At 40.0% G+C, this 25,000-nt stretch overlaps 1 protein-coding gene across 25 annotated transcripts in view; it reads left to right on the plus strand.

Annotated features, from left to right (window-relative positions):
* LOC123510326 overlaps window positions 1-25,000 on the plus strand; it is a 732,954-nt gene that overhangs the window by 552,815 nt on the left and 155,139 nt on the right. For 22 of the 25 annotated variants that reach the window (XM_045265385.1, XM_045265388.1, XM_045265394.1 and 19 more), the window contains 2 exons: window positions 12,436-12,555; window positions 14,352-14,495. In XM_045265385.1, coding sequence (XP_045121320.1) covers window positions 12,436-12,555; window positions 14,352-14,495 — 264 coding nt within the window. Of the gene's footprint in view, window positions 1-4,809; window positions 5,237-12,435; window positions 12,556-14,351; window positions 14,496-25,000 lie in introns of those variants that run through there. The other 3 variants (XM_045265395.1, XM_045265396.1, XM_045265397.1) reach the window with 1 other exon arrangement.

Genomic DNA, 25,000 nt, shown 5'->3' on the forward strand with positions numbered 1-25,000 from the left:
CTCTCTCTCTCTCTCTCTCTCTCTCTCTCTCTCTCTCTCTCTCTCTCTCTCTCTCTCTCTCTCTCTCTCTCTCTCTCTCTCTCTCTCTCTCTCTCTCTCTCTCTCTCTCTCTCTCTCTCTCTCATTTGCTGGTAGCGTCAGCGCGTGATGAAATGGGACAGGTGCAGACAAGAGAGAGAGAGAGAGAGAGAGAGAGAGAGAGAGAGGAAATACTTGAGAAGAAAGGAAGTTGCTGCGTTCCTGCACACATTTAAGTGAACAGCGATGTGAAAATATCTCCATGAAAGGAAAGAGAGAGAGAGAGAGAGAGAGAGAGAGAGAGAGAGAGAGAGATTGTGGCGTGCCTCATCTTCATCCCCTGTCCTCTCATGGCGCCCTCACTCTTCTCTCTCCCCAGCGCTTGTGCACCCTCACGTCTTCTCCTCTCACATTATCCCCTCATTTAAACCAAACCCCCCTTTTCATCCTCCTTCTACTCCTCCTCCTGCTCCTCTTCGTGCTGTGATTCTTTCTTCTAATACACCAGCCTGAACACGCCTCTCACCCTCGCTCCCTTGTACTCTCCCTCCTTCCTCTCCCCTCCCTCCCTGCTTAGCCCAGTGCCTGCCAGCGTGAGGGATGCCAGACAGTGTACCTCGGGCAGGCGAAGGGCACAGTGCCACGTTGCGTTGCCTCAAGCCCCCTTCCTCCTACTCGTGTTTCCGTCAGCGTCAGAAATTGGGATATATTTTCAAGTGGCGAGTGATTAATTAGTGATTGGTGGAGTGTTCTGTGTGGTGGTGTGTTTTGACCTTTTTTCCGCTTTTTTGTGAGGTTAAAGGGATGTTGAAAAGAAAACGGTGGGATATTTTTTGTTTTCTTTTTCTTTTTTGGCGTCCGTGTTGGTTTGGTGGTGGTGTTGTTGGTGGTGGCTGTGGTGTTCGTGTTTGTGGTTGTGGTGGTGATGTTGAATGCATTTTAATTTGTTTAGGTTTCCTTGAAAGTTTCCGTTATTTTATTTTCGCCTTCTTAGTGCAACTAGTTCATTTTTCCCTCCTACACCAACATCAGCAATTTTCCTTCTTTGCTTTCTTTTTTTATGCACCTCCTTTTATTCTTCTCCTCCTTCTCTTCCTACTCCTCCTCCTCCTCCTCCTCATCCATTGGCAACGGTGTAGAAAGATCCCGGAACAAGAAAATAACAATAATAAAAAAGATCACAGTGAACACCTCAACCACTCCTCCTCCTCCTCCTCCTCCTCCTCCTCCTCCTCCTCCTTCTCCTCTTTCTCCTCCTCCTTCCTTTTCTTCTCTCGTCTTTTGGACATAACTGAAAATTCTTGTGCATTTCCAACTTTTTCATATGTATTTTTTAATCTTGTTTTTCTTATTTTTGTGGTCCATTTTGGGGAGTAAATTGCAACCACCTAACACACACAGACTATTATTGCCTGTGTGTGTGTGTGTGTGTGTGTGTGTGTGTGTGTGTGTGTGTGTGTGTGTGTGTGTGTGTGTGTGTGTGTGTGTGTGTGTGTGTGTGTGTGTGTGTGTGTGTGTGTGTGTGTGTACTGGATTGTAAGTGAAGTGAAGGAGTACCAGCGCAGTTCATCTTTAATCTTTCTTCTCAACCCTCCCTCTTCTCTCCACCACCCCCCCCTCAAAGTAGTCACAGTTCCAGATTAAAGCTGTGATCTGTTTCAAACTTAAGCTTCTGGTTGAGGTGGTGACGGTAGCGCTGGTGGTGGTGGCGGTGGTGATGTTGGTGGCTGTTTCCATGATATTGATAATCGTAGCAACAGTACTAGTTATGGTAGTAATAGTGTGTAATGGAGTTGGTAGTAGTGTTAGAAATGTTAATACTAGTAGCAATGGTAGTGATAATAGGTAGATATTGTGATTGTATAAGTAATGGTGTTAGCATAGTAGTAGGAAGAGGAAATGGTAAAACGACAAGTAGTAGCAGTAGTAGTAGTGATAGTAGTAGTAGTCGCAAATTACAATAGTTTTAATACAGAATGATATAATAACAGTGGTAGTAATTCTGGTGTTGATGGTGATGAACAAGCACGACCAGAGTGATGATGAGGGTGATGATGCGTGATTGCCGCGTAATGGTGGTGACGATTTACGGTTAGTGTTATGGGAGTCGTTCTGGTGATGACGTGTGATGAGTGTGCTGGTGTAGGCATGTAATTCCCTTTGCTTTAAATGACTTTTTAGTGCTTTTAATTACTGTACATTGCCGCACATCTAAGTCCATAAATTTCCCGGATTTTTTTCATACCGTCCCCTGATTTTCAATACACATCCAAAACTATCACCCTTTTTTTTTTTTTGCAACACACGTCGTGAATTAACATAAACATGAAGCTGCATCCACCAGGAAATACGCGGGAGTGACATTTACATAAACACATTTAAATACTTGACACGCGTGCTTTTACAGACCTCATAAACAAAGCTATTACTGGATTATTACTTGTACTCCTTTCATAAAACACCAAACACTTCCCCTCCTGTACCATTCTGGCTCTGAAAATCCAAAACAACACTTAGTCCCTTCATTACTCACGCTATCGAAACGAGACTGCAAATCACAATCCTCCCTACCATCATTAACGTAAAGGTGAGCAACGCTAGTGAGTTTACCTGTGAGTTTACCTGTGAGGGAAGAGATGTAGGTAACGAGGAGGAAAGTTTATTAATTGCTGCGCTGATGAGTGTTAGGGAGGAGGGGAGAGAGAGGGAGAGAGAGAGAGAGAAAGAGAGGTGATGGAGGGACACACACGAGTGAAAGAGCAACTAGGCAAGAAAGGGGGAGGAATAAGAGGATGTCAGAGAAGTGAGGGATGAAAAAGAATGGCGGAAGAATAGAATTGGAGGGTGAGGGTGAGTGGCTGGAAAGGGAGAGTAGAAAGAAAGGCAGAGGAAGGATGGGAAGTGTTGAGAGCTAGTAAGAGATTAGATGGACGGAGAAAAGGGAGGGAAAGAGAGAGAGAGAGAGAGAGAGAGAGAGAGAGAGAGAGAGAGAGAGAGAGAGAGAGAGAGAGAGAGAGAGAGAGAGAGAGAGAGAGACTGAACGAAACGAATAGAATTGTAGATTGACAAGGAAATAAGGGAAAGAGAAAGAGAAATACAAAGGAAATGAAAGAGAGACAGTATGAAAATAGAATAGAAAATAGAAAAACAATAAAAATGACACAGAAGTAGAGAAAAAAAAAATATATATAAGAAGGAAGAAAAAAAGAGAACAAAAAACAGTAAAAAAGGAAACACAAAGAGAATCGTAACAATAATATATAGTAAGAGAGAAGACGATAAACTGAGAGAATACAGATAATAACAATAATAATAATAATAATAATAATAATAATAATAATAATAATAATAATGATAATAATAATGATAATGGAGGCGATAAAAAAAGAACAAATACAATTATGAAGACGATAGAATGAGAAAACGTAGATAATAATGGAAGCGATAGAATGAGAGAACAAAGATAATAATAATAATAATAATAGAGACGATAGAATGAGAACAAAGATGATAATGGAGACGATAGAAGGACAAGAACAAAGATAATAGAGGTAACAGAATGAGAGAACAAAGATAATGGAGGCGATAGAATGAGAGAGAACAAAGATAATGGAGACGATAGAATGAGAGAAAGTAGATAATAATGGAGGAGACAGAAAAAAAATTTGAGCGAGGCGTTAGGAAGTGATGAGGGATCAGCTGACAATGGGAGCAGTGACCCGTGTTTCCTCATTAAGAGATGACATTAATGTGCTGGAAAATATATCACATGAAAGAGAGAGAGTGTGGGAGAGGAAGGGAGAGGAGAGGAGAGGGAGAGGAGACACCAAGCCCAACATGACAGCATTGCTCCTTTCTCTCTTTACCTCTCTCTCTCTCTTTCCCTTTCCTTACCTTTCCTTCTCCTTTTCCTTCTATTTCATTTTTTATTTCCTCTTCCCTCCGCTCCTCAGTTCTAAGAAAGAGAGTCGCTGAGAATTTGAGGTTGTTATTTTTCGCTTCTTTATTCCTCATTCGGCGAAATGCAGCGAAATTTGAAGATAAGGCTTTAAACTCTTTCATTCTTTTTATACGAGAGAGAGAGAGAGAGAGAGAGAGAGAGAGAGAGAGAGAGAGAGAGAGAGAGAGAGATTGAAGGGTGTATGAATTTCTTTATATCTTTCTTACTTACCGAGAGAAAGGAAGGAAATACCGTCTCATGTTATCCCCTTTTTTTTCATTCTCTATCTCTCTTTTCTATTTGATGTTCGATGCTAGAGAGTAATAAAATTTTTTGCACCGCCTGATCGAGCTGTTCCCTTCTTTGATACGAGAGGGATAGAAAATACAAAGGATGGCTGTATTTTTCGTCCTCTATAGTCGAAGATAGATTAAAGGTTATTTTTGTTAGTTCTCTGTGAGGAATACTGGTGGAAATTGGTGAAGGTTCTCAAGTTGGAACGCTGCACTTGTTGTTTCCTCTTAGGGCTGAGAATTTAAAGAAAAGCTGAAAATCGTTGTTGTTTTTTGGTTGTGGTGGTGTTGGTGGTGTTGGTGGTGGTTGTTGTCGGTGGTGGTGGTTTTCGCCGTCTTAGATAGTAGAAAAACTGGCTGAAGGTCTTGATTTTATTGTATTTTTGAGTGATTTCCTTTTTTTTTTTTTTTTTGTAAGAGAGGAGGACTGGCCAGGAGCACCAAAAATATAAAGAGAAAAGCTCCACCTCAGTCGCCAGTCTCCTTACAGATGCAGCTGGAAACGTGCACTTATGCTTTCTTATTTCTTATTGCGTTTATTTTCCTCTTATTTCTCAGAAGGTGCAATTACTAGTGTCTGTGATACCGAGAGTTCTGTCTTTTACCGTCTTGAGAGAGGGAGAGAAGAGACAGAGAGAGTGAAGTCAGTGTTGAGAGTCCTTGCTTCACCTCACACTGGTACTCGACTTTGAGCCTCTTGATGGCCTGCGTTTGTCACAGAAATTAAGTGCGCGTGACAAAGTGCATTGTGTAAGAAAACGGGAGTGAGGAAAGGAGGAAAAGGACGCACTGGTGATGGTGACAGTTCGTGAAGTGATATGGTGAAGAGGAGGAGGAGGAGGGGAAGGAGGAAGAAGATAATGCAGCTTAATAAGTGGTGAAGAGGAGGAGGAGGAGGAGGAGGAGGAGGAGAGTCTTCAGGGGTAATCAAGATGAGCTCACTAAAAAGTTTCTTCACCCTCAAGAGGTCCACGCACTCGAAAATGTAAGTGTACGTGTGTGTGTGTGTGTGTGTGTGTGTGTGTGTGTGTGTGTGTGTGTGTGTGTGTGTGTGTGTGTGTCTGTGTGTGTTTGCGTGCGTTGCAAATTACGTAGAAGTCAGATGTAACCTAGCTAATTAGTGATACCTGAGAGAGAGAGAGAGAGAGAGAGAGAGAGAGACGGAATCCCAGGTGTACATTATTAGCTTACTTGCCGTGGGGTGTCGCTGGAATGAGTAAATTACCTTCTTAATTGAGCGCGAGATGGAGGAGGGGGCGCTGGTAGGCCTAATCGGAAGGAGCTCCTGACGTGGGGGGAGGAGGGGGCGGCTGATGGGAGGCGGTGACTGAGGGGGGGACGAGTGACAGGGGGTCGTTCACAGATGCGTAGTGGCCGCTTACGTGTGCAATTAACGGCGTTTTGTCTGTAATTAATGACGTATCTTACCTGTCCCTCACCAGTTAGTTAGTTAATTACCTTAGTTGCTGTATTTAATTACCTATGCTACTATCTTTTTTTTTACTGTGTAGATGTTGTTTTTTTTCCTTATTGTTGTTGTTGTTTTCGTCACCCAGCGATTCACTTTCCTTTTCGCTGTTAAGTCATTGCCTTTTTTTCCCTTTTATCTCGTTTTCTTTCCGGTGGTTCTAAAAGGCAGTCTGCGCTATTTTCTTTACGAGGTTTGGGTCGGCGTGTTTGTGACCGTTTTACAGGCGCCTGGAGGAAGAAGGAGAGCAGGGAAGGGAGGTGGGAGTGGGAGAAATGAAGAAAAAGAGTGGAAGGGAATGAAGAAATGAGAAGATGGAAAGGGAGATGAAAAAAATGGAAGGAAAAGGAGTAGGCTATAACTCTCTCTCTCTCTCTCTCTCTCTCTCTCTCTCTCTCTCTCTCTCTCTCTCTCTCTCTCTCTCTCTCTCTCTCTCTCTCTCTCGTAAATGGTGTCGTAATGCTAAGTAAATAAGGAATTTATATATCCTCCTTTGAGAATATAAGAGGAAGGGGAATAGGAAAGGGGAAGGAAAACATGGAGGGAAAATTAATGCAAATGTAAGTGGAGGAAAACGAAGGGAAACAGAAGGAACGCTGATGAGAAGACCCAACACCATGAAATTACTGAATAAGGGAATAAGGAAAGAATAAACAGAGAGAGAGAGAGAGAGAGAGAGAGAGAGAGAGAGAGAGAGAGAGAGAGAGAGAGAGAGAGAGAGAGAGAGAGAGAGAGAGAGATGAAACCAATCCAATCAGAGACGAAACGTGAACGGAGAAGCACGTAAAGAGAAGCAATTTTAAGACGAAGAAATTAGAAGGAAAAAGTTTACCAAGAAAATAAAAAAAATACCATAAATTAGATAGAAAAAAAATAAGAAAAACGAAAAAGAAAAAGGAGGAAAAGAAAATTAAAAACAGGATCAGTAAGAAGACCAGGAGGAAGAGAAAGAGGAAGCTTACAAAACCCAATAGGAGGGGAATCTGAAGGTGTATAAGGTTTTGGAATAGGATTAGAAAGAACCAGCAGGACCGAGAGGAGACCAAGCCTGTAAGCTGAAGATCCTACAGCATTATAAGGACCTGGAGCCGCTGGAACCCGCATCACACGTGCCTGCCTCTCCCCTCTGGCTCTTAACAATTGCCCTTCAGTGTGTTGTGTGTTGTTCCATTATGTGATCCCGTTGCAGTGAATTGATGGAAGTCAGTATGGATTTAAACTCAGAAGCTTTAATTTTTTCTGTTTTTCTTTTTTTTTCCTTTCATTTTATGTATAAAGTATTATTTGATATTTTTCTTTTGATTTAATGAATTTTATTGAGTTAAGTGATGGTGAAGGGAAATTATCTGACTTTTTGTGGTTTTTCTTTTATTTATTTTCTTCCTCTTCATTTTTTTTTCAGTTTTTATTTGTATTCTTCCATTGTATGTTAGAAATATTATCTAATCATTTTATTTCTTTTGTTTTGCTGAATTAAAATGAGTTGAGATATAATGCAAGTAAATTATTTGACTGCCTTTGATTTCTTTGCTTCCCTTTATCCCTAACACGTCAAAAGAAGTAATTTAATCCCTTCCTTCACATGTTTTGGTGAATCTAATTAAGTTAGTCAGTCAATCTGGAAATAAACTGGATAAATTCCTTTGCCTTTTTCTTTCTTCCTTTTATCCCTTCTCCCTTCTCTCGCTGATATATTAAGAAGAAAAATATTAATTTAATCCTTTTCTTCAAGATCGTGTGGGAAAGGAAAGGATTAAGGCAAGATGTGCATTTGTATATTAATAAGTAAATGGAGTGTGGAGAAAGTTGTGCATTAAATCTCTCTCTCTCTCTCTCTCTCTCTCTCTCTCTCTCTCTCTCTCTCTCTCTCTCTCTCACCTTTTTCTTTATTTTCGTCCAGAGTTGGTGAAGATTATGGTACTCTTTTTTTTCACTTTTTTTCGTTTTTTTTTTTCTCTCTCTCTCTCTCTCCCCCGTTTCCGTTCGCATGTGTAGTACAGAATGTTTTGGCAGCTTTAAGAGTTCACATAACGATAGTGCGTTTAGTTTTTATTGCATTGCTTTGTTTTTAGTGATTTTCTGTTCCCCAGTGTGTGTGTGTATGTGTGTGTGTGGGGGGGAAGGGGCGGTTGGGTGGGTGATTCTGTGTTTCGTGTCCTTATTTTATCGAGTGTCCACGCCTCAATTATTCGCTCGCCGCCAATGATATTCTAGGTAAATGTTGGGAGAAAAATAATGATAATATAAACAAACCAAAACTTCACATCCTAAATTTCAGGGTCTCTACAAACTCCGAATATTTTTGGCTGGGAACTGTCCCCTCTTTCTCTCACTCACTTTTTTTTTCTCTCTCTTTTTTTGCGAAAAGTGTCTGCTTTGTATTTTTCGCGGTTATTTATTTTATTATTTGTACATCCATGCATTCATTATTTCGCCTCCACTATGAAAATTATTAGATATTTTTATGTAGTTACTTTTATTTTTCTTTATCTCATTCAATCTTTTTTCTTTTCCTTATTACTCTTTGTTATCATTCACTATTTAGTCTGCCGGAAATCAAGACATAAAATACCAGAAACGAATTCATTTTACCTTACTTTTCCAGGGCGTTGATATTCCATTTTGTTCCTGGTCAGCGTAGAAAGGCCGTCCTATGTGAGATGTCAGGGCGTCTTTAAGCCTGACCTTACTTCCCGATATTAGGCCGATTCGGGGAAGAAGAGGGGAGGCGGAGGTAGACGAGGAAGAAAGGGAGAAGGAGGAAGATGTGGAGGAGGAGGAGGAGGAGGAGGAGGAGGAGGAGGAAGAGGAGGAGTGTGGTTTATTGTTATCATGTGTGAGAATGTGAAGTGTGGCTACAAGAGAGAGAGAGAGAGAGAGAGAGAGAGAGAGAGAGAGAGAGAGAGATCGTGTGTGTGTATGACAGACAAGATAGTCTGAAACTAAAAACGTGTGTGTGTGTGTGTGTGTGTGTGTGTGTGTGTGTGTGTGTGTGTGTGTGTGTGTGTGTGTGTGTGCATGTGTGCGTTAATATTGTCGTTCTTGTTTGACTATTTATTTTTGTTTTTGTTTTTATGTGGATGAAATAGACAGCGTTTGAAATTCACACGTGGATAACTTTTTCCCCGCGTGTCGTGAGTGGATGAGTCGAATACACCTGTGGATTTCATGTGATTATGACCCGTAACTCGTATGTGTGTGTGTGTGTGTGTGTGTGTGTGTGTGTGTGTGTGTGTGTGTGTGTGTGTGTGTGTGTGTGTGTGTATGCGTGTGCGTGTGGAATTTAAAGGTAGAAGGAAGCGTACAACATTCATCAGATTTTGTTGTTTCGCTGGACAAAAAAAGGAAAAAAAAAAAAAAACATTTCACCTGTGCGGCTCACCTGTCCCCGAGCAGCCAACCATCGAGAACATGCAAACAATAACAGACAATCAGTGACTAGATTTCCTTTCATTTCCTACCATTAAATCACAACACTTCAAGAAAATGCATCAAACATCAACGTCAAAATCATACAATTATACGAAATTATATCCCAAAAGGAGACGTCGAGGCTGAGAGTGTAAATGGTGTATGAATGAGTGCGTCTGCTTCGCTTCGTGTGGGATTACTGGCCTGGTATATAGATAGGTAGATTTTTTCCCCATCAGTACAATACACATCTATGTACACGCTGCAGATTACCACTTACTATTGTGTGTGGTGCTTTGTGTGTGCCACCCTGTGTGAGATTCATGGTATATAGACAATGGTCACCACTGCATCACTTACCTATGAACATGTTTTTTTTTTTTATGTATGAGGGGAAAGCTGGCCAAGAACAGCCTACAACGAAGAAAAAGGCTCTCTTAGTTGCCATTCCCCTTCCAGGTCCAAGAGAGTTAGCCAAAAAAAAAGGGATAAATGTCTTGAAACTTCCCTCGTAATCTCTTCAGTACGATGCCGCGTTTTCATATTCATTTAGTTACTAATTGGAGATTATATACAGCTTGAGGAACCTATGTTGGGAATAGAATAGTAAACACTGACCATTTATCTTGCGATCTCGAGAAACGCTTCCTAATGTAAATAAAATCGTCTAATCGTACTCAAAATTCAAGGTAAAAATGTGTCCCAGTACTGAAGGGGTTAAATGAAGGCAAGTCATAGTGCAGCTTGACACATTATTCCTTAGGGTTACTTCATATCTATCCATTCCACTGCTTATCTCCATCTCAGTGCTGGTGCTTGGATCCAACCCTTCAGAGACACAACTTTTAATCTAACTTTCTCTTTCATCGCTGCCTGGAGAGGATCGCACGCCGGCCAGAAGATCACATGCAAATATCCACTGTGTCTCGATTCCCTTGTCACCTGGATCCTCTCGCGCACCCAAAGGATCCTAATTAATCAATCCGTCAAGTTTCTCATCTTTCCTTTCCTTCCGATTCTCATTTTTTCCTCGGAATTTCGTTAAATGGAAGGTTTTTCGTCACTTCTTTTTTTTTCCCGATGGTTCGCTTTCGCTTTTCTTCAATTTTCAGAGGAAGGGCGTGAAATGAAAGGTTCGTTCTGGTTTGATTTACATTTTTTTTTTTCGTGCTTGTCTTAATTTAAAAGCGATACGCATTTATTTTTCTTCTTTTTTTCTCTCTTAACGTAGAGGAAGTATTGTCAGTCTTTAATCATATTTATTTATGTATTTTTTCCTTCTGCAAAAAAGATTATCGAAGTTTTTTTTTTTATGCCTGTGTTTTACATTCATAAATTGTTTTGCATATCATTACTTAAGAAAATAATAAAAGTAATACAAAGTGAGGACGGTCTAGCAATGTAATTCGTCCATTGATGCATTTCGAGACTTTACTGACGTTGCCACAAAGATAAAAATAAGAAAAAAAAGAGAAAATAAAGTTAAATATACGATTGCTTAAATCTGGATATAAAACTGACAAAGATTCATTACAAGGTGTCGGTGTTTCCAGGAATGTGAACTGAAGAATGGACGCTGAAACGAAAAAAAAAAAAGTGAAATAATTTCTTTTTAATTCGAAGCACGGATGATGAAGAGAAATGTGGAAATGAAAACGCGTTGGCAGCTTTGTGCGTGCAGTTTTTTTTTTTCTTAATGGAGGCAAAATAATGAAGTGCTGCTTGGAATAGAGAGAAAAAACGAAATAAAAACTTTACATGAATAGATGAATATGCATTTGTTTGGAGTAAAGAATTATTGTTAAAAAAATGTAAGAAAAAAAATATTTCTCGCATTTTCAAACACACACACACACACACACACACACACACACACACACACACACACACACACACACACGCGCGCGCACGACGGAACGGGAAATGAAATAGCGAGTGACGTTTCCGTTTAGATCAATTGAAGTAGCTCATGGGTCACCGGTGGCGTGGAATAGTAAAGAGGTCGCCGTGTTGTGTCGCTGAAGAATCTGGCGTGCGTGTCCCATTACTCTTATTGGGCAGGAAGAAGGTACGGTGTCATATTAACCCGCTGTCGGAAATGTGGCTGGGAAAGAGACGGAGAGGCAGAGAGAGGAAGAGGGAGAATAGGAAAGCTGAGTTGACAGGAAAGAGGGACGAGCAGAGAGGGAGGGTGTGCAGGATGGTGAGTGGGGACGTGGTGGTGGGGGATGGGGGTGCCTTCGGGTGGAGCGGGGTCTGTTGTGACGGGGGGAACGTAAATATTAGTGCGGGAGAGGGAGTTGTGGGGTCCGTTCCATCATATTCCGCTGCTATTGAGTTTCGGTAATGAAGTAAAACACGGGAAGCAGTACTGGCGAACACACTGCGTTAGATAAAGGCCGGAAAAAAGGGGAAAAAATAATAGCATGAAAATAGTTTCCCGGTTATTTTGTAGTTTAGTTTCTATGGAATGTCATTAATCCTTTCATTGACATATTGGAAAATAATGATGATGGATTTAACTCCGATGACATAAACCTATTTGCTTATTTAGTTTACCCTCCAAACTATTTAATCTAGAACGCAGTTTTCAACTTTTTGAAGTATTTATCTGGTTAAGGTAAACCCATTTGTGTGCCAGATGTGTTCAACCTTTTGAAATAAATGCTAAAAGCTTTTCATCAACCTGTGACTGCTCAGCCCCGCGAAACACCAGCATAGCAGCGTGAAGGCGCAACACAGGACCGGAAACACAATGCCCAAACTTATCCTTGAGGTCAGGCCTGAAGGGAGAGTCTGGTTAATTAGTGTTGTCTTACACCAGGTGGCCAGGACCAAAGAAACACCTGTTAATTAAACGTGTATGTTATCCGAGAAGCGAAGGCTAATTGGCATCATTTCTACCTGCCGACACTTGGAGCATTAATTAACGCGTCTTCAAATACAATACAAGACCTAGTGGTAATTTTCCTTGGCACATGAAAAAGAAACTGTAATTAGATAGTGTTGCACCTGCCTTGGGAAACACCTGTCAAGAAGGGAGAAGGGAAATAGTCTGTGTGTGTGTGTGTGTGTGTGTGTGTGTGTGTGTGTGTGTGTGTGTGTGTGTGTGTGTGTGTGTGTGTGTGTGTGTGTGTTCCATTCTGTACCGTGTCTCTGGATGGCTCACCTGGAGACTCAAAAGGGATTAGTCTGTGTCACACCTGAGTCCCTGGAGGAGGCTGAAATGAGCATTGTGTCGCCTGTATTGTACCTACTTCTCGGCTGCCACTTGTGATACTAATGCGCGTCTCCTTTCTTTGCAGCCATGCCAGCCAGACGTCCTCCTGGCTGCCGCCCTTGGAGAACTGGGACAGCGGCGGCGTGGGTCTCCCCTATGGGTGGGAGACCGCCACAGATAAGGAGGGGAAGCAGTATTTTATCAAGTAAGTCTAGATTTTTTTATAGGGATATAGTTTTGTACGTGTTTGGTGTTAGGATTCTGGAATAATGGTGTTTATTCGTTATCGTCTCTTTTCCTCTAGTCTTTCTATTATTTTCTTCTTTTCTTTATTTTTGTAAACTATTAGAATTTCGGTAATCATTTCCTGGGTTCTTAATTTTCTTTCCTTTTCTTTGTTTTCTTGTTTTCTTGATTTTTGTTATTAAAATTGCGGTAATCATTTGCTGGGTTTCTAATATCTATCGTCTTGCTTTTTCTTTTCTTTATTTTCTTTATTCATCTTATTGTTATCTTCGCCATAAGTATAAAAATATGAGAGAACCTACAAGAGAAACACACGGCAGTCCCTTTAACAAACCAAATACATACCTGTGTCTGTGTTTTATATGACAGGTACTTAATTTTGTCTCATTTCATCTCATTTGACAAACTTTTACACTGATTTTTCTTGCCAACTGATTCATAATTACGTATTATTATGATCTATTTTTCTTTTCATTTTTTTCAAACATGATTAGTTGACTTTTTTTTTATTTTAGTCATTTATTTTACTCCATAATTGTAAAACTGTTCAATGGCTACAAAATTACGATGCTCGCATAAAAGAACAGAGCAACTGAATATGAAAATGGGAGGTGAGGTGATTGCCATTGCGTTACCTGTATATAATGTTATTGCAACGCGTGTGTGTGTGTGTGTGTGTGTGCGCTGGGTTCAATTGCACATTATTCTACACAATACCAATACTTGTCACGGCTTCCCAATTAGAGTTGTAAAGTGTTTTGTGTTGCCTATGTTCTTGTGTTCACTCTCTTCTCCAGCTACTCACCTTTTTCATTTTATAACTTTTTGTTAACTTCCTAAAGAGACACAGACAGACAGACAGACAGACAGACAGACAAACAGACAGGTGGTGCGTGGGTGGAAGGTAACCAGGCAACCAATGCGGACAGGATGCCACATTGTCACGTTGTCATGGTGATGGAGAAAGATGCCATACCTCTCTCTCTCTCTCTCTCTCTCTCTCTCTCTCTCTCTCTCTCTCTCTCTCTCTCTCTCTCTCTCTCTCTCTCTCTCTCTCTCTCTCTCTCTCTCTCTCTCTCTCTCTCTCTCTCTCTCTCTCTCTCTCTCTCTCTCTCTCTCTCTCTCTCTCTCTCTCTCTCTCTCTCTCTCTCTCTCTCTCTCTCTCTCTCTCTCTCTCTCACCTGGTGTTATCCTTCATTTCCCCCACGCCTCACAAAACGACGCCCACGCATTGAGGTCCACGCCTTTTTACCACTGCACAGCTTCCCGTCACACCTGTCCATTTCCTCACCTGTCGCACTCACTCACACCTTCCCATGGCATCGCAATCGCCTTTCCCTTCTATCCCTTAATTTTTGTTTTTACTCATACCTTTCTGTCCTCCCTGTGATTTTTTATTCTCTTTCATGCTTCTTTTACGTATTTATTGCATTAGCACCCATGTTCATCTTTTCGTATAATTTCTTGTTCCTCTTTTATTTTCTATTGTCTTCTTTCATTTTTATTGTCCTCTCTTTCTCTTTCACCGTTCTTTTCTTTCACTCTTTCTTTCTCCTCAACATTGCTTGCCAATACCTTCCATCAATCTTTAGTTCATATATCACACTTGTCATATTTTCCTTCACCTCTCCACGTCCCAACGCTCCCTTACCCTTTACGCAACATTAACCCTCACCTTTACCTTTACTTCATCCCACGCGCCTCTCTTAATACCTCCTCTCACCGCTCTCTCTCTCTCTCTTTCTCCTCGCGCAGCCACTTGAACAAGACCACCACGTACGAGGACCCCCGGAAGGACTACCTGGACGAACCGCCACAGCCCCGCCATGTAGACCTCGTGAGGGACCCTGAGATGGGCTTTGGTTTCGTCGCTGGGTCTGAAAAACCAGTAATAGTAAGGTGAGTCTATCTATTGTGTTCAGGTGAGAATGGTTTACCTGGGGATACTAAGATGTGGCGGTTTACAGTGTTTACCTGATTCATGTGTTCTGGTGAGGAAGTTTACTGGGTTTGTAGAAAGGGGGAGTAAATTTACCTGGTGGTTGTAAGTTGAGGGAGTTTACCTGGTGAGTGTTCAGGTGCGGGAGTTTACCTGGCTAATGTGTTCAGGTGAATGACCTTACCTGGTTCTTGTGTGGGTGTTGGTGTTCTTGTCGTGAGTCTTTTTGTGTTTGGTGCTGTGATGATGTTGCTTTTTATACTTTCTCTCAGTAGTGAGAGAAAAAAAGGAGAGAAAGGAGGACGAATACGAGGAGAAGGAGGGGAAAAGCAGTTATAGTTGTAGTAGTAGTAGTAGTAGTAGTAGTTGTTGTTGTTGTTGTTGTTGTAGTAGCAATAGTAAGAAGGAGGAGCAGGAAGAAATGGGTCAGTATGTTTAGGAATAGGAGAAAATGGTAGACTCCTGAAAGAAAACCAATGATAATAGTAATCATAGTAGCAGAAGAAAGGAGAGTAAGGTCGTGGTAGAGGAGAAAAGAAAGAGGTAGTAGTATTGGTAGTATAAACAGCATCAGCAGCAGGAGGTGGAGGACGAGAAAGACGAGGAGGAGGAATATCAATAAGACCAGTGTTTATATACCACCAGTGATATGACAGTGGTATTTAATATTGCTTTTAAAATTAATAACATGCGGAATAACTGAACTGAAATTAGAATCACATACGTTACTTTTCCTTTAATTAACTCCCGAAAAAAAAATACATTTACAGTTTAATAACGCCCACTCTGCCTCCCTTACCTCTTCCCTTGTTAGCAGAAGCGATCCAATCTTCTAAATCAATAAAATGTGACTCTGATTGTCTTTTTAAATTTCTTAATGGTATTTTCTGGCTTCCCTAGAAATCAGAATCATCTACATTAATTTTCCTTTATTTCACCTACAAAAAACACATTTACCATTTAATAAAACCTACACTGCCTTTCCTTACCTCTTCCCTCGTTAGCAGAGGTGATCTAGTCTTCTAAATCAATAAAATGTGACTCTGGTCGTCTTTATAAATCCCTTGATGGTATTTACTGGCTTCCCTATAAATTTGTAACGAGTCCTCCGAAGTGCGTGTGGCGAATGGCTGGAGTGGTCTTAAGCCGCTTTATTGCCACTCACGCCGTATTAAAGAGAACGTCTCCAGGTGTGTGTGCAGGTGTAAAAATAGCCTTAACATTAATCACCTTTGTGTTAATTGGTATTAGAAGCGATACAGATGTTTTTTTTTTATAGAACTCTCTCTCTCTCTCTCTCTCTCTCTCTCTCTCTCTCTCTCTCTCTCTCTCTCTCTCTCTCTCTCTCTCTCTCTCTCTCTCTCTCTCTCTCTCTCTCTCTCTCTCTCTCTCTCTCTCTCTCTCTCTCTCTCTCTCTCTCTCTCTCTCTCTCTCTCTCTCTCTCTCTCTCTCTCTCTCTCTCGTTATTACATGTCCGTTTTCTTTTATCCATATTGCATCATTTTTAACTAACATGATTTTTTTTTCCGTCGTTATTTTCTTTTTTATTCCACGTTGTGTGCGGATCTACCTCACATTTTTGGTCATCTTTTATCTCGGTGTCACATTTTTGTGTTCTTTATTCATTCATTCATTAGTTTTGCTTTGAATTTCTTTTGGTATTTTTTTTTTTTTTCATTTGGTAGCAATGATCTTTTTTTTTGTCATTTTTTTGTGTTATTTATTTGTTCATCCATTTTTTTGCTTTGAATTTCTTTTACTATTTTTTTTTTATTTGTTAGCTATGTATTTTTGTCATTAGGTTGTCGTTTGTATGATAATAAAGAGGATTTTGAGTTATGTGTAACGAGACGATATTCCTTTTTCCATGTGACGCTAAAATTGCCGTACCAGGTCGAGATACGCGTACATGCTGTGTGTTACAATTATTTTGATTGTTTAAATGTCTCTGCCTTTCCTATTATTTCCAGCAATTAAGAGCTTTTTTTCCTTCATCCCATACATATGAAACACACACAAAAAAAAAAGGTGTAGAGTTATATAGAAAAATGTGCTCCTTTTTTTTTTTCTTTTGAACGTATATTTGCTGCCTCAAGAATTTTTTTACGGTATTTTTTTACATTCATATCCAATTTGTATTTCGTATTTCAAGTAAGTTATATAAACAATTTATCTCCTTTTCTTTATTTTACGAGTATTTGCTTCCTCAGTTTTTTATGGCATCATCTTTTTTTTTTTTTCATCTTAGCCAATTTGTATTTCGTATTTAAAGCAAGTTATATGGACAATTTTCCTCTTTTTTTCGCTATTTGGCATGTATATTTAGTGCCTCAAGAAACTAATTTATGGCATTATTATTTTTTTTCATTCATAGCCAATTTGCATTTCGTATGTGAAGGAACGAGGTGTATTGCATTTATTCGTCTCCAGCAGCAGGCAGTATTACATTTGGTATTTCGCGAGAGCTGCTGGTATTGTCTCCCGTGGATTAGTCATATGTCAGCTCACGATGCACGGAGAAATTCACTTTTTATTCTGTTTATTTACTTTGTCTATATATTTACGCTTTAATCTCTTCAGTACCAGGACGCGTTTTCCTATTTAGCGACTTTGTATAAAGCTTCAGAAACATATGTTGGGATTAGAATAGTAAAGACTCTGTTCAATAATTTTCTGATCTCCATAGATGCAAATAAAATCGTCTAATCATACCCAAAAATCAAGGTAAAAATACGTTTCGGTACTGAAGAGATTAAATGCTAAGAGATCAGGCTTAAACCACAAAGAGAAAGTAAATAAACAAAATAAACTATAATACTGGTCACACAAGAAAACCACCTTTAATAACGACTCCAGTGATAATGATTTTCTTCACCCCACACAAATATTTCCATCTACAATACACTCCTATAAGAATACTCTCCCGTACAGTGCTCCACAAAAAGGAAACTACAAAAAGAATCGAAATACTCAGCCAATTTAGTTCACGGCCAGAAAAGATGCGCTGGTGTATGAAAGTTTATGCTCTGTGGAGATGAGACGCGGCGAAATACGAGAGCCAGTGTTGAAATGGTAGAGGCATGAAAGCTACGAGGTATTTAGGTAGAGTTTTGAGTCGCCTTAATTAAGTTTTGTCCCCTTTAGTTGCATTCACATTTGCACAAGGGGTGTTCCTTACAGAGCTTAATTATTTTGATTAAATTTACACTGGCGCATGTGGCAGGTTCTCTCGGTCTCATTAACGAAGTCAGCGTCACGCCTTTGTTTGCAGATGCTTTCAAGTTTTGCGCTTTTATTCTTACTTTTTTTCAAGTCGAAGCTTTTTTTGTTGTGTTAAAATCGAATCATTCTTAAGTATGTGTAGAATCTGTAAGACGATCCTTCTCTCTCTATTTTTATCTAAGGTGTGTAAATGAATATCTGAATTTAATATTTTCTCAATAGATTCAAAACTTAATGGTTCCAATCGGTATTTTTAAGTCGAAGGTCTAGTATTTCCTAAAGCCGGTGGGTAATTCAAGAGCCAAGTCGAAGGTTCTCCCTGAAATATCCTCAAGTTGATTCCCAACTCGTCATAGCGAACGTTTTCCCTTGAAGTGTTGGATTAAAATGTCATCGGTGTTAGTGTTTGACTGACTGGCTGAATTTCTCCGTTTTCCTCAAATATCACTGGACAAATTTTCCCCCTGACTTATTTTCCCGTGATCCTCTTCCCTTCCTTGACATTTACTGTTTCCTTGGTTTAATATTTGTATCATTTTTTCCTTGCCACTTTATTATTTTTATTTTGTCTATTATTCTCTCTCTCTCTCTCTCTCTCTCTCTCTCTCTCTCTCTCTCTCTCTCTCTCTCTCTTTGTCTAGAAAGTTTACAGTGATGGTAACAAAACACTGATAACCACTATGACAATAATAATAACAACAACAATAAGAACAACAATAATAATAATAATAATAATAATAATAATAATAATAATAATAATCGTGATAAAGAGCACTATCACACATTTAGCAATTCCGGCGTGCGAACCATTGAGACCTAAGCCGCCTCGTTTCAGTCCCTCTCAGACCAGCGGCATTCAAGACCACCAGCAAAAAGAAGGATCATCGCTCGCACGTAACAAGCTCCAGCCTCGCATTCACGAACAAACGTACTGCACTGCGCCATAATTCACGCCAGTTGCAATATACACTCCCCGACCACTCTTCTCTCTTTCTCTTCTTTTTATTCTTTTCTCTCTCTCTTTCCCTCTCTCTCCCGCACAAACCCATCCGTGAGTGTACCGCCTCTTACTTACCATGTCTCAGTATCTTACGTTTTCTATGCATTTTTTTTTTGTGTGTGTGTGTTTATTTGAGTTTCCCTTTGTAATCTCATTGTTTTCGTCGCATCCTAGCCACAGTTCCCCATATTTTGAAGCACATCGGCGCCACACCTGACTGTTTTCAAAAGTTACAGGTTTTGAAGTGTCTATGGCTGTAGTGATAGACTAACAAGATTTCCATATTATTAACAGGAGGAATATTCATGAAGATCCACCTTATTATCTCTGTGGGCTTTGAAAATAGTCGCGATGAGAGAGCAAAGCGTTACATAATATAGAACTAAACAGCTTGAATAAAGAGTGAGACTAAGTGAATGAAATAGCTTAAGAAAATTTACTAGGAACTCGAGAAGCAAAAATGAAGGAAATGTGAAGGAACCGAGTAGTGAAAGGAAGATGGAAGACAATAGGTTTAAGAGGAAGCGTATGTTAAAGGAATGGGGAAAAGATCAGGCACAATAGGGGAGAACAGCGGGAGAAGGGAGTGAGAGAACGTGGAATGGAAGAGGAAGTAGAGAGGAAGAGAGGGAGATAAGGAGACCGAGTAGAATAGCAAGGGCTGGGAGAACAAAGGGGACAGAGGGAAAAGTGTGACTAGGGAGTGGGAGAGAAGAAGGGGAAGGGATCACTGCAGGGAAACGAGAGAGAGAGAGAGAGAGAGAGAGAGAGAGAGAGAGAGAGAGAGAGAGAGAGAGAGAGAGAGAGAGAGAGAGATCCCTTTCGTAGATCATTGGTATTTGAATCCTGTGTAGGTGTAGTAGCAGTAGTAGTAGTAAAATAGTAGAAGGAGAAGTCATAGTAGCAATAGTAGTAGCAGCTATCGAGTCAGTGAAGGAGAGAAAGGGCAAGAGCGAGGGGTGGTAATGGTTGAAATAAACAGCAGAGGCAGCAAGCGAACCGGAATAACGCTGCACGAGACAATAGCAGCCGGACAGCACTTACTCTGCTTTACACCTTTACTCGCCGCCGCCAACACCACAACCACCACCACCACCACACACAGGAGAACAAAAATAACCACACACAACAAGAACAACACGCATTTCACAACACCTGGATATGACAGTTCAGCATCACAGGCAGACTAAACACCATGGCACAGAACAGCATGCAAATTTCACAGCAAACTTCCACACGACACAGCAGTAATAGAAAGTAACAAGGATGATAACATGACGTAAATTTCGCTACAAACTGGGCAAATAAACAGCTGTAACCGGAGCGGCAGAATATCATAAGCAGTAATACAACACCAACAGTCAGTTTACGAAGACCAGTAGGGTACAAGAACAAAGGATTATGTACTCGTAGTTAACAGCCTTCATATACAAACAAACAGGTCGTTAAAAGGATGATACAAGCAACAGATAAGGGAGGACGAGGCAACATGATAAACAAATAAGAGAGATAAGAGAGGTGAAGGATTGGGAAGAGTAAAAGCAAGAAGGAAGAAGTGAAATGGAAGAAGAAGTGAAAAGTTAAAAAGATGCAGTAAATAAAGTGGAGAAAGGAGAGAGAGAGAGAGAGAGAGAGAGAGATTTACAACATTTGTGGGTTGGCTTTATCATTGTTACAAGGTTTATCGGTTTCATTTGTCTTCTCCCCTTTTCTTGCCTTCCTTCTTCTCTATTCCTTCCACCTTCCTTTCCCTTCCAAGATTCACTCTCATTCACTCACTTGCTCTTACTTTTCTCTTTCTTTTCATTTTTTTTTGCCATTTTTACACTTTCCTTAACTTTTTTTCATTCGCACGGGTGTCAATTCTCTCTCTCTCTCTCTCTCTCTCTCTCTCTCTCTCTCTCTCTCTCTCTCTCTCTCTCTCTCTCTCTCTCTCTCTCTCTCTCTCTCTCTCTCTCTCTCTCTCTCTCTCTCTCTCTCTCTCTCTCTCTCTCTCGTGACCTTTGATGATTCAATTTGCTTCTCCGTCTTGCATCATAGAGAGAGAGAGAGAGAGAGAGACCTTCGCACATGATCACCTACCCGGCTTACCATTACCAGAAAGGAACAAAATGGATCCATTCTCTTGTCTTCCTCTTTCCCTTCCTCCTTCTCTTCCTCCTTTCTCCTTACTCTCCTTTCCTCTTTACCCTTGTCTCACTCTCTGTCTCTCCCTTATCACCCTCTTTCATTAACGTCTTCCTTCCTAGCACTCTCATTCCTGCCCTCGTATCCTCCCTCCTTCCCTTTCTTCCTTTCATCTCAATCTTCCTGCGTCGTGAAAAATGCAGAACCCCAGAGCTGTGATTCCTGATTCCTTATTGGCTAACTTAACCATCTGCTTCCCTGCCATTGGTTTAGGAACGCTCATGGTAAGCAAGATTGAAGGGGAGACTCACGCTAAAGAGAGATATACGTAGGTGAGCTTATTGATGGTAGTTGGTGGAAAAAAATGTAGTAAAGGCAAGTTGCATAATAGATAGTGATAAGTAGAAGGTTAGATTGAAGGGAGAGTCACACTAAAGAAAGATGCATGTATGTGTGGTTTTGATGGTAATTGGTAGGAAAAATGGTGTAGAAGGAAATTAAATAAAAAAGTAAAGAAAACTAGTAGGTAAGTGGGATTGAAAGGGCAGAGACACACTAAAAGGAAATGTACCTAAGTGTGGTTATTGATGGTAATTGGTAGGAAAATATGTAGAGGGAAATTAGGTAATAGATAATGGGAAATAGAAGGTAAGATTGAAGAAGAGAGAGTCACACTAAGGAGAGATGCATATACGTGAGGTTGTTGATAGTAATTGGTAGGAAAAAAAATGTGTAAATGTTATAGAGGTAAATTAAGCAACAGATAATGATGAATAGACAGGGAAAGAACAGAGTAGAGTTTGGATAAGAATTGGGAGTGAATATTGTGGTGATGAAGAAAAAAATAATAATTTGATTGTTAAACAAGAGAAGAAAAAAAGAAAAAATTGTTGATATTTTAGCTGTAAACGATGCATCAAAACTTAATTTGTTGTTGTTGTTGTTGTTGTTGTTGTTGTTGTGAAAGCTATTGAGTGTTTATTTCTTTTTGTTTATTCTTTTTAGCTTCAGTTTTTCTTTTTTTCTCTCTTTTTTTAAGTTGATTAAGAGAAATAAAAAATGAGGGTAAAAATGTTGACTCGTAATGCGGTTTATTTATTTTTATTTTCTTTTTTTTTTTTAGCAATATCCTTTTGAATTTCAAGTTTATTTTATTGTCTGGATATGTTTTGGTTTTTATTCCCTTTACATAAAAGTCCACTTTACGTTAATAGTATTACACAAAACCCTCTAATCGAGTATTATCCATTTTAATCTCTCTCTCTCTCTCTCTCTCTCTCTCTCTCTCTCTCTCTCTCTCTCTCTCTCTCTCTCTCTCTCTCTCTCTCTCTCTCTCTCTCTCTCTCTCTCTCTCTCTCTCTCTCTCTCTCTCTCTCTCTCTCTCTCTCTCTCTCTCTCTCTCTCTCTCTCTCTCTCTCTCTCTCTCTTTCGTGGTGGGTGATTGCCAATTGCCTTTACAAAATTTGGTATTGATTTCCACTTCTGTAACTCATTTCCTTTTTTTCCCTCTCTAATACAGCCCTTGTGGTTTTCAACTTTCGATTTTCCACCATTGCTCCCCCATTCCTCCCCCTCTTACCAATTCCCCATTAATCCCCCTTCCCCTGACACTGATTGCCGCATAATCAACTTTTTTTTTCCATTTTCCAACTCTAGCTTGTGTCGAAATTCCCAGTGCACCTCTCTCTCTCTCTCTCTCTCTCTCTCTCTCTCTCTCTCTCTCTCTCTCTCTCTCTCGCTCTCGTTCTCGTTCTCGTTCTCTCTCCACAAACAAGACATCATAATATATTTTCCTCCCTTACTTCCCTTTATCTCCCTTTCATTGTACTCGTCTTACAGTATAAATTTCCCTTAACTCTCCCCAGATTCCCCTATTTTTTCTCCCCTTTGTAAGGTAAGGGGAGAAGGGTGTTTCTTTTTCCCCATACAGAGGGAAGAATGCCTTGCTTAACTCTCTCTCTCTCTCTCTCTCTCTCTCTCTCTCTCTCTCTCTCTCTCTCTCTCTCTCTCTCTCTCTCTCTCTCTCTCTCTCTCTCTCTCTCTCTCTCTCTCTCTCTCTCTCTCTCTCTCTCTCTCTCTCTCTCTCTCTCTCTCTCTCTCTCTCTCTCTCTCTCTCTCTCTCTCTCTCTCTCTCTCTCTGAAGTTCAGTTGTTAATATAATTCCTATCAAAGTTTCCTCCTGAACTCAACATTTTCCTGCCTTTGTATGCACGCTTTCCCATACTTGTACTTTTACGTCCTCACTTTTTGTTGTATTGTCTTGTATTGTCCTGTTTTTGTATTTTTTTTCTTGTCTAAACGCCACGTGATTCTAATGCTTAGGTACCTTTCCTTTGGTCTGATGGTCTAAAGTTGCTCAAATCTCTAAATACTCTTTCGTTTTTCACCTTCATATGTTTTTTTTAATTCACTTTAGCAATTTTCCTTTGCTCTGATAGTTTAAAGTTGCTTAAATTTCTAAATACTCTCTTGTTTTTTTTTACCTTCGTATACTTTGTTTTGTTTCATTTAGTCATTTTCTTGTAGTCTAAACGGGACGTGTTTCAAATCTTTTCTTACTTTCTCTTTGCTGTGATAGTCTAAAGCTGCTTAAATCTCCAAATATTCTCTCGTTTTTGGCCTTCATATGCACTGTTTTGATTCCACATAGTCATTTTCCTCTTCCTTGCTGTCTGAAATGGAAGTAAAAGGGAAGAAAGAAGTCTATGGTTAGTGAAAGTGAATCAGTATGTAGGTATCCGTTCCTTCCTCTGTGGTGTGCGTGTGGTTAGTCTTCGTGGTGTGTGGTGTGAGGTCTCATAGTGTTACGGTGTGCATTGTTTGGTCTTGTGGTTCTTCTGTTGTTTCTCTCTCTCTCTCTCTCTCTCTCTCTCTCTCTCTCTCTCTCTCTCTCTCTTGCAGGATATTTTTGTCTTGTAATTACCTGAGTTTGGCGCTTTAGTGTGTGTGTGTGTGTGTGTGTGTGTGTGTGTGTGTGTGTGTGTGTGTGTGTGTGTGTGTGTGTGTGTGTGTATCTCAGTGAATTAATAATATGTTTCCAGGTGTTGCATTATATTATTCACATTACGATCTAGTAGTATTCGCTGCGATGCTCTTTGTTCCCCTTCAAATACGTCTTGCTAATGTACTCCCGCTGTGTTAATCTCTGTTGATATTAACCCACTTCATTGATGGGACACATTTTTATCATGTGTTTTGGGTATGATTAGACGATTTTATTTACATTAGAAAGAGTCTATGAAGGTCAGGAGATTAATGGCCAGAGTCTTCACTATTTTAATCCCCACATAAGTTTCTGAAGATGTATAAAAATCACTAAATATTAAACAGAATGAATATATAAATGCGTCATAGCACTGAAAGGGTTAAATCTGAAGAAAGTAAAACAAAAATAGAAACATTACACATCAGGTGTTTTCGAGAATAGAAGGCAATGAGATCAGTATACCAATAAACTATAGAATAAAAACTAAATTATTACCAAATCGTGTTATTTTAAGTCAACCATTACCAAATCATGTCTTTTAAGCCAAGTCTAAACTAACACACACTATTTTCAAAGGTAGAACTAAATAAGATAAGTAAATCCATAAATCATAGAACAAAGTTGATAGATTGCCACCATAATGTCCCAGGGGTATTTTTTAGTGCACCCTGAGCCGATAGAAGAAAAATAATGCCATAAATACACATAAATAACGTTTGGGTTATTTATTTATCGACCTTCTGTGTGATTTGTGACGGGAGATAAATGGACAAAAGGAGAGTACAGAAGGGGTGTTTCGGGAAGCATAGAAAAGGTGGGGAGAGTCTTTTGAAAGGCGTTGTGAGGTTCTATAGAAGAATAATGACGTTACCGAGACGTGATGAAGCTTATTAGAGGCTTGAAAAGATGTACTGATGTTCACCTAAGTTTTATAAGGTTTGATAGAAGCTTGGTAGGATGTTTTTAGGCCTAGCTAGGTGTAGTAAGGTGTGGTATAGGTTTGGCAGGAAGGACTGAGGGTTTACGCTGGCTTGAGGGGGCTTTGCGAGGCTTGCAGGGCTTAACAAGGCTTACTGGAGGTTTGGCAGGGCATGATAAAGGTTTAGGAGTGGAGAAGTAAGGATGAACTG

Source organism: Portunus trituberculatus, chromosome 28, assembly GCF_017591435.1.
Source record: "Portunus trituberculatus isolate SZX2019 chromosome 28, ASM1759143v1, whole genome shotgun sequence".
NCBI classification, from domain to species: Eukaryota; Metazoa; Arthropoda; class Malacostraca; order Decapoda; family Portunidae; genus Portunus; species Portunus trituberculatus.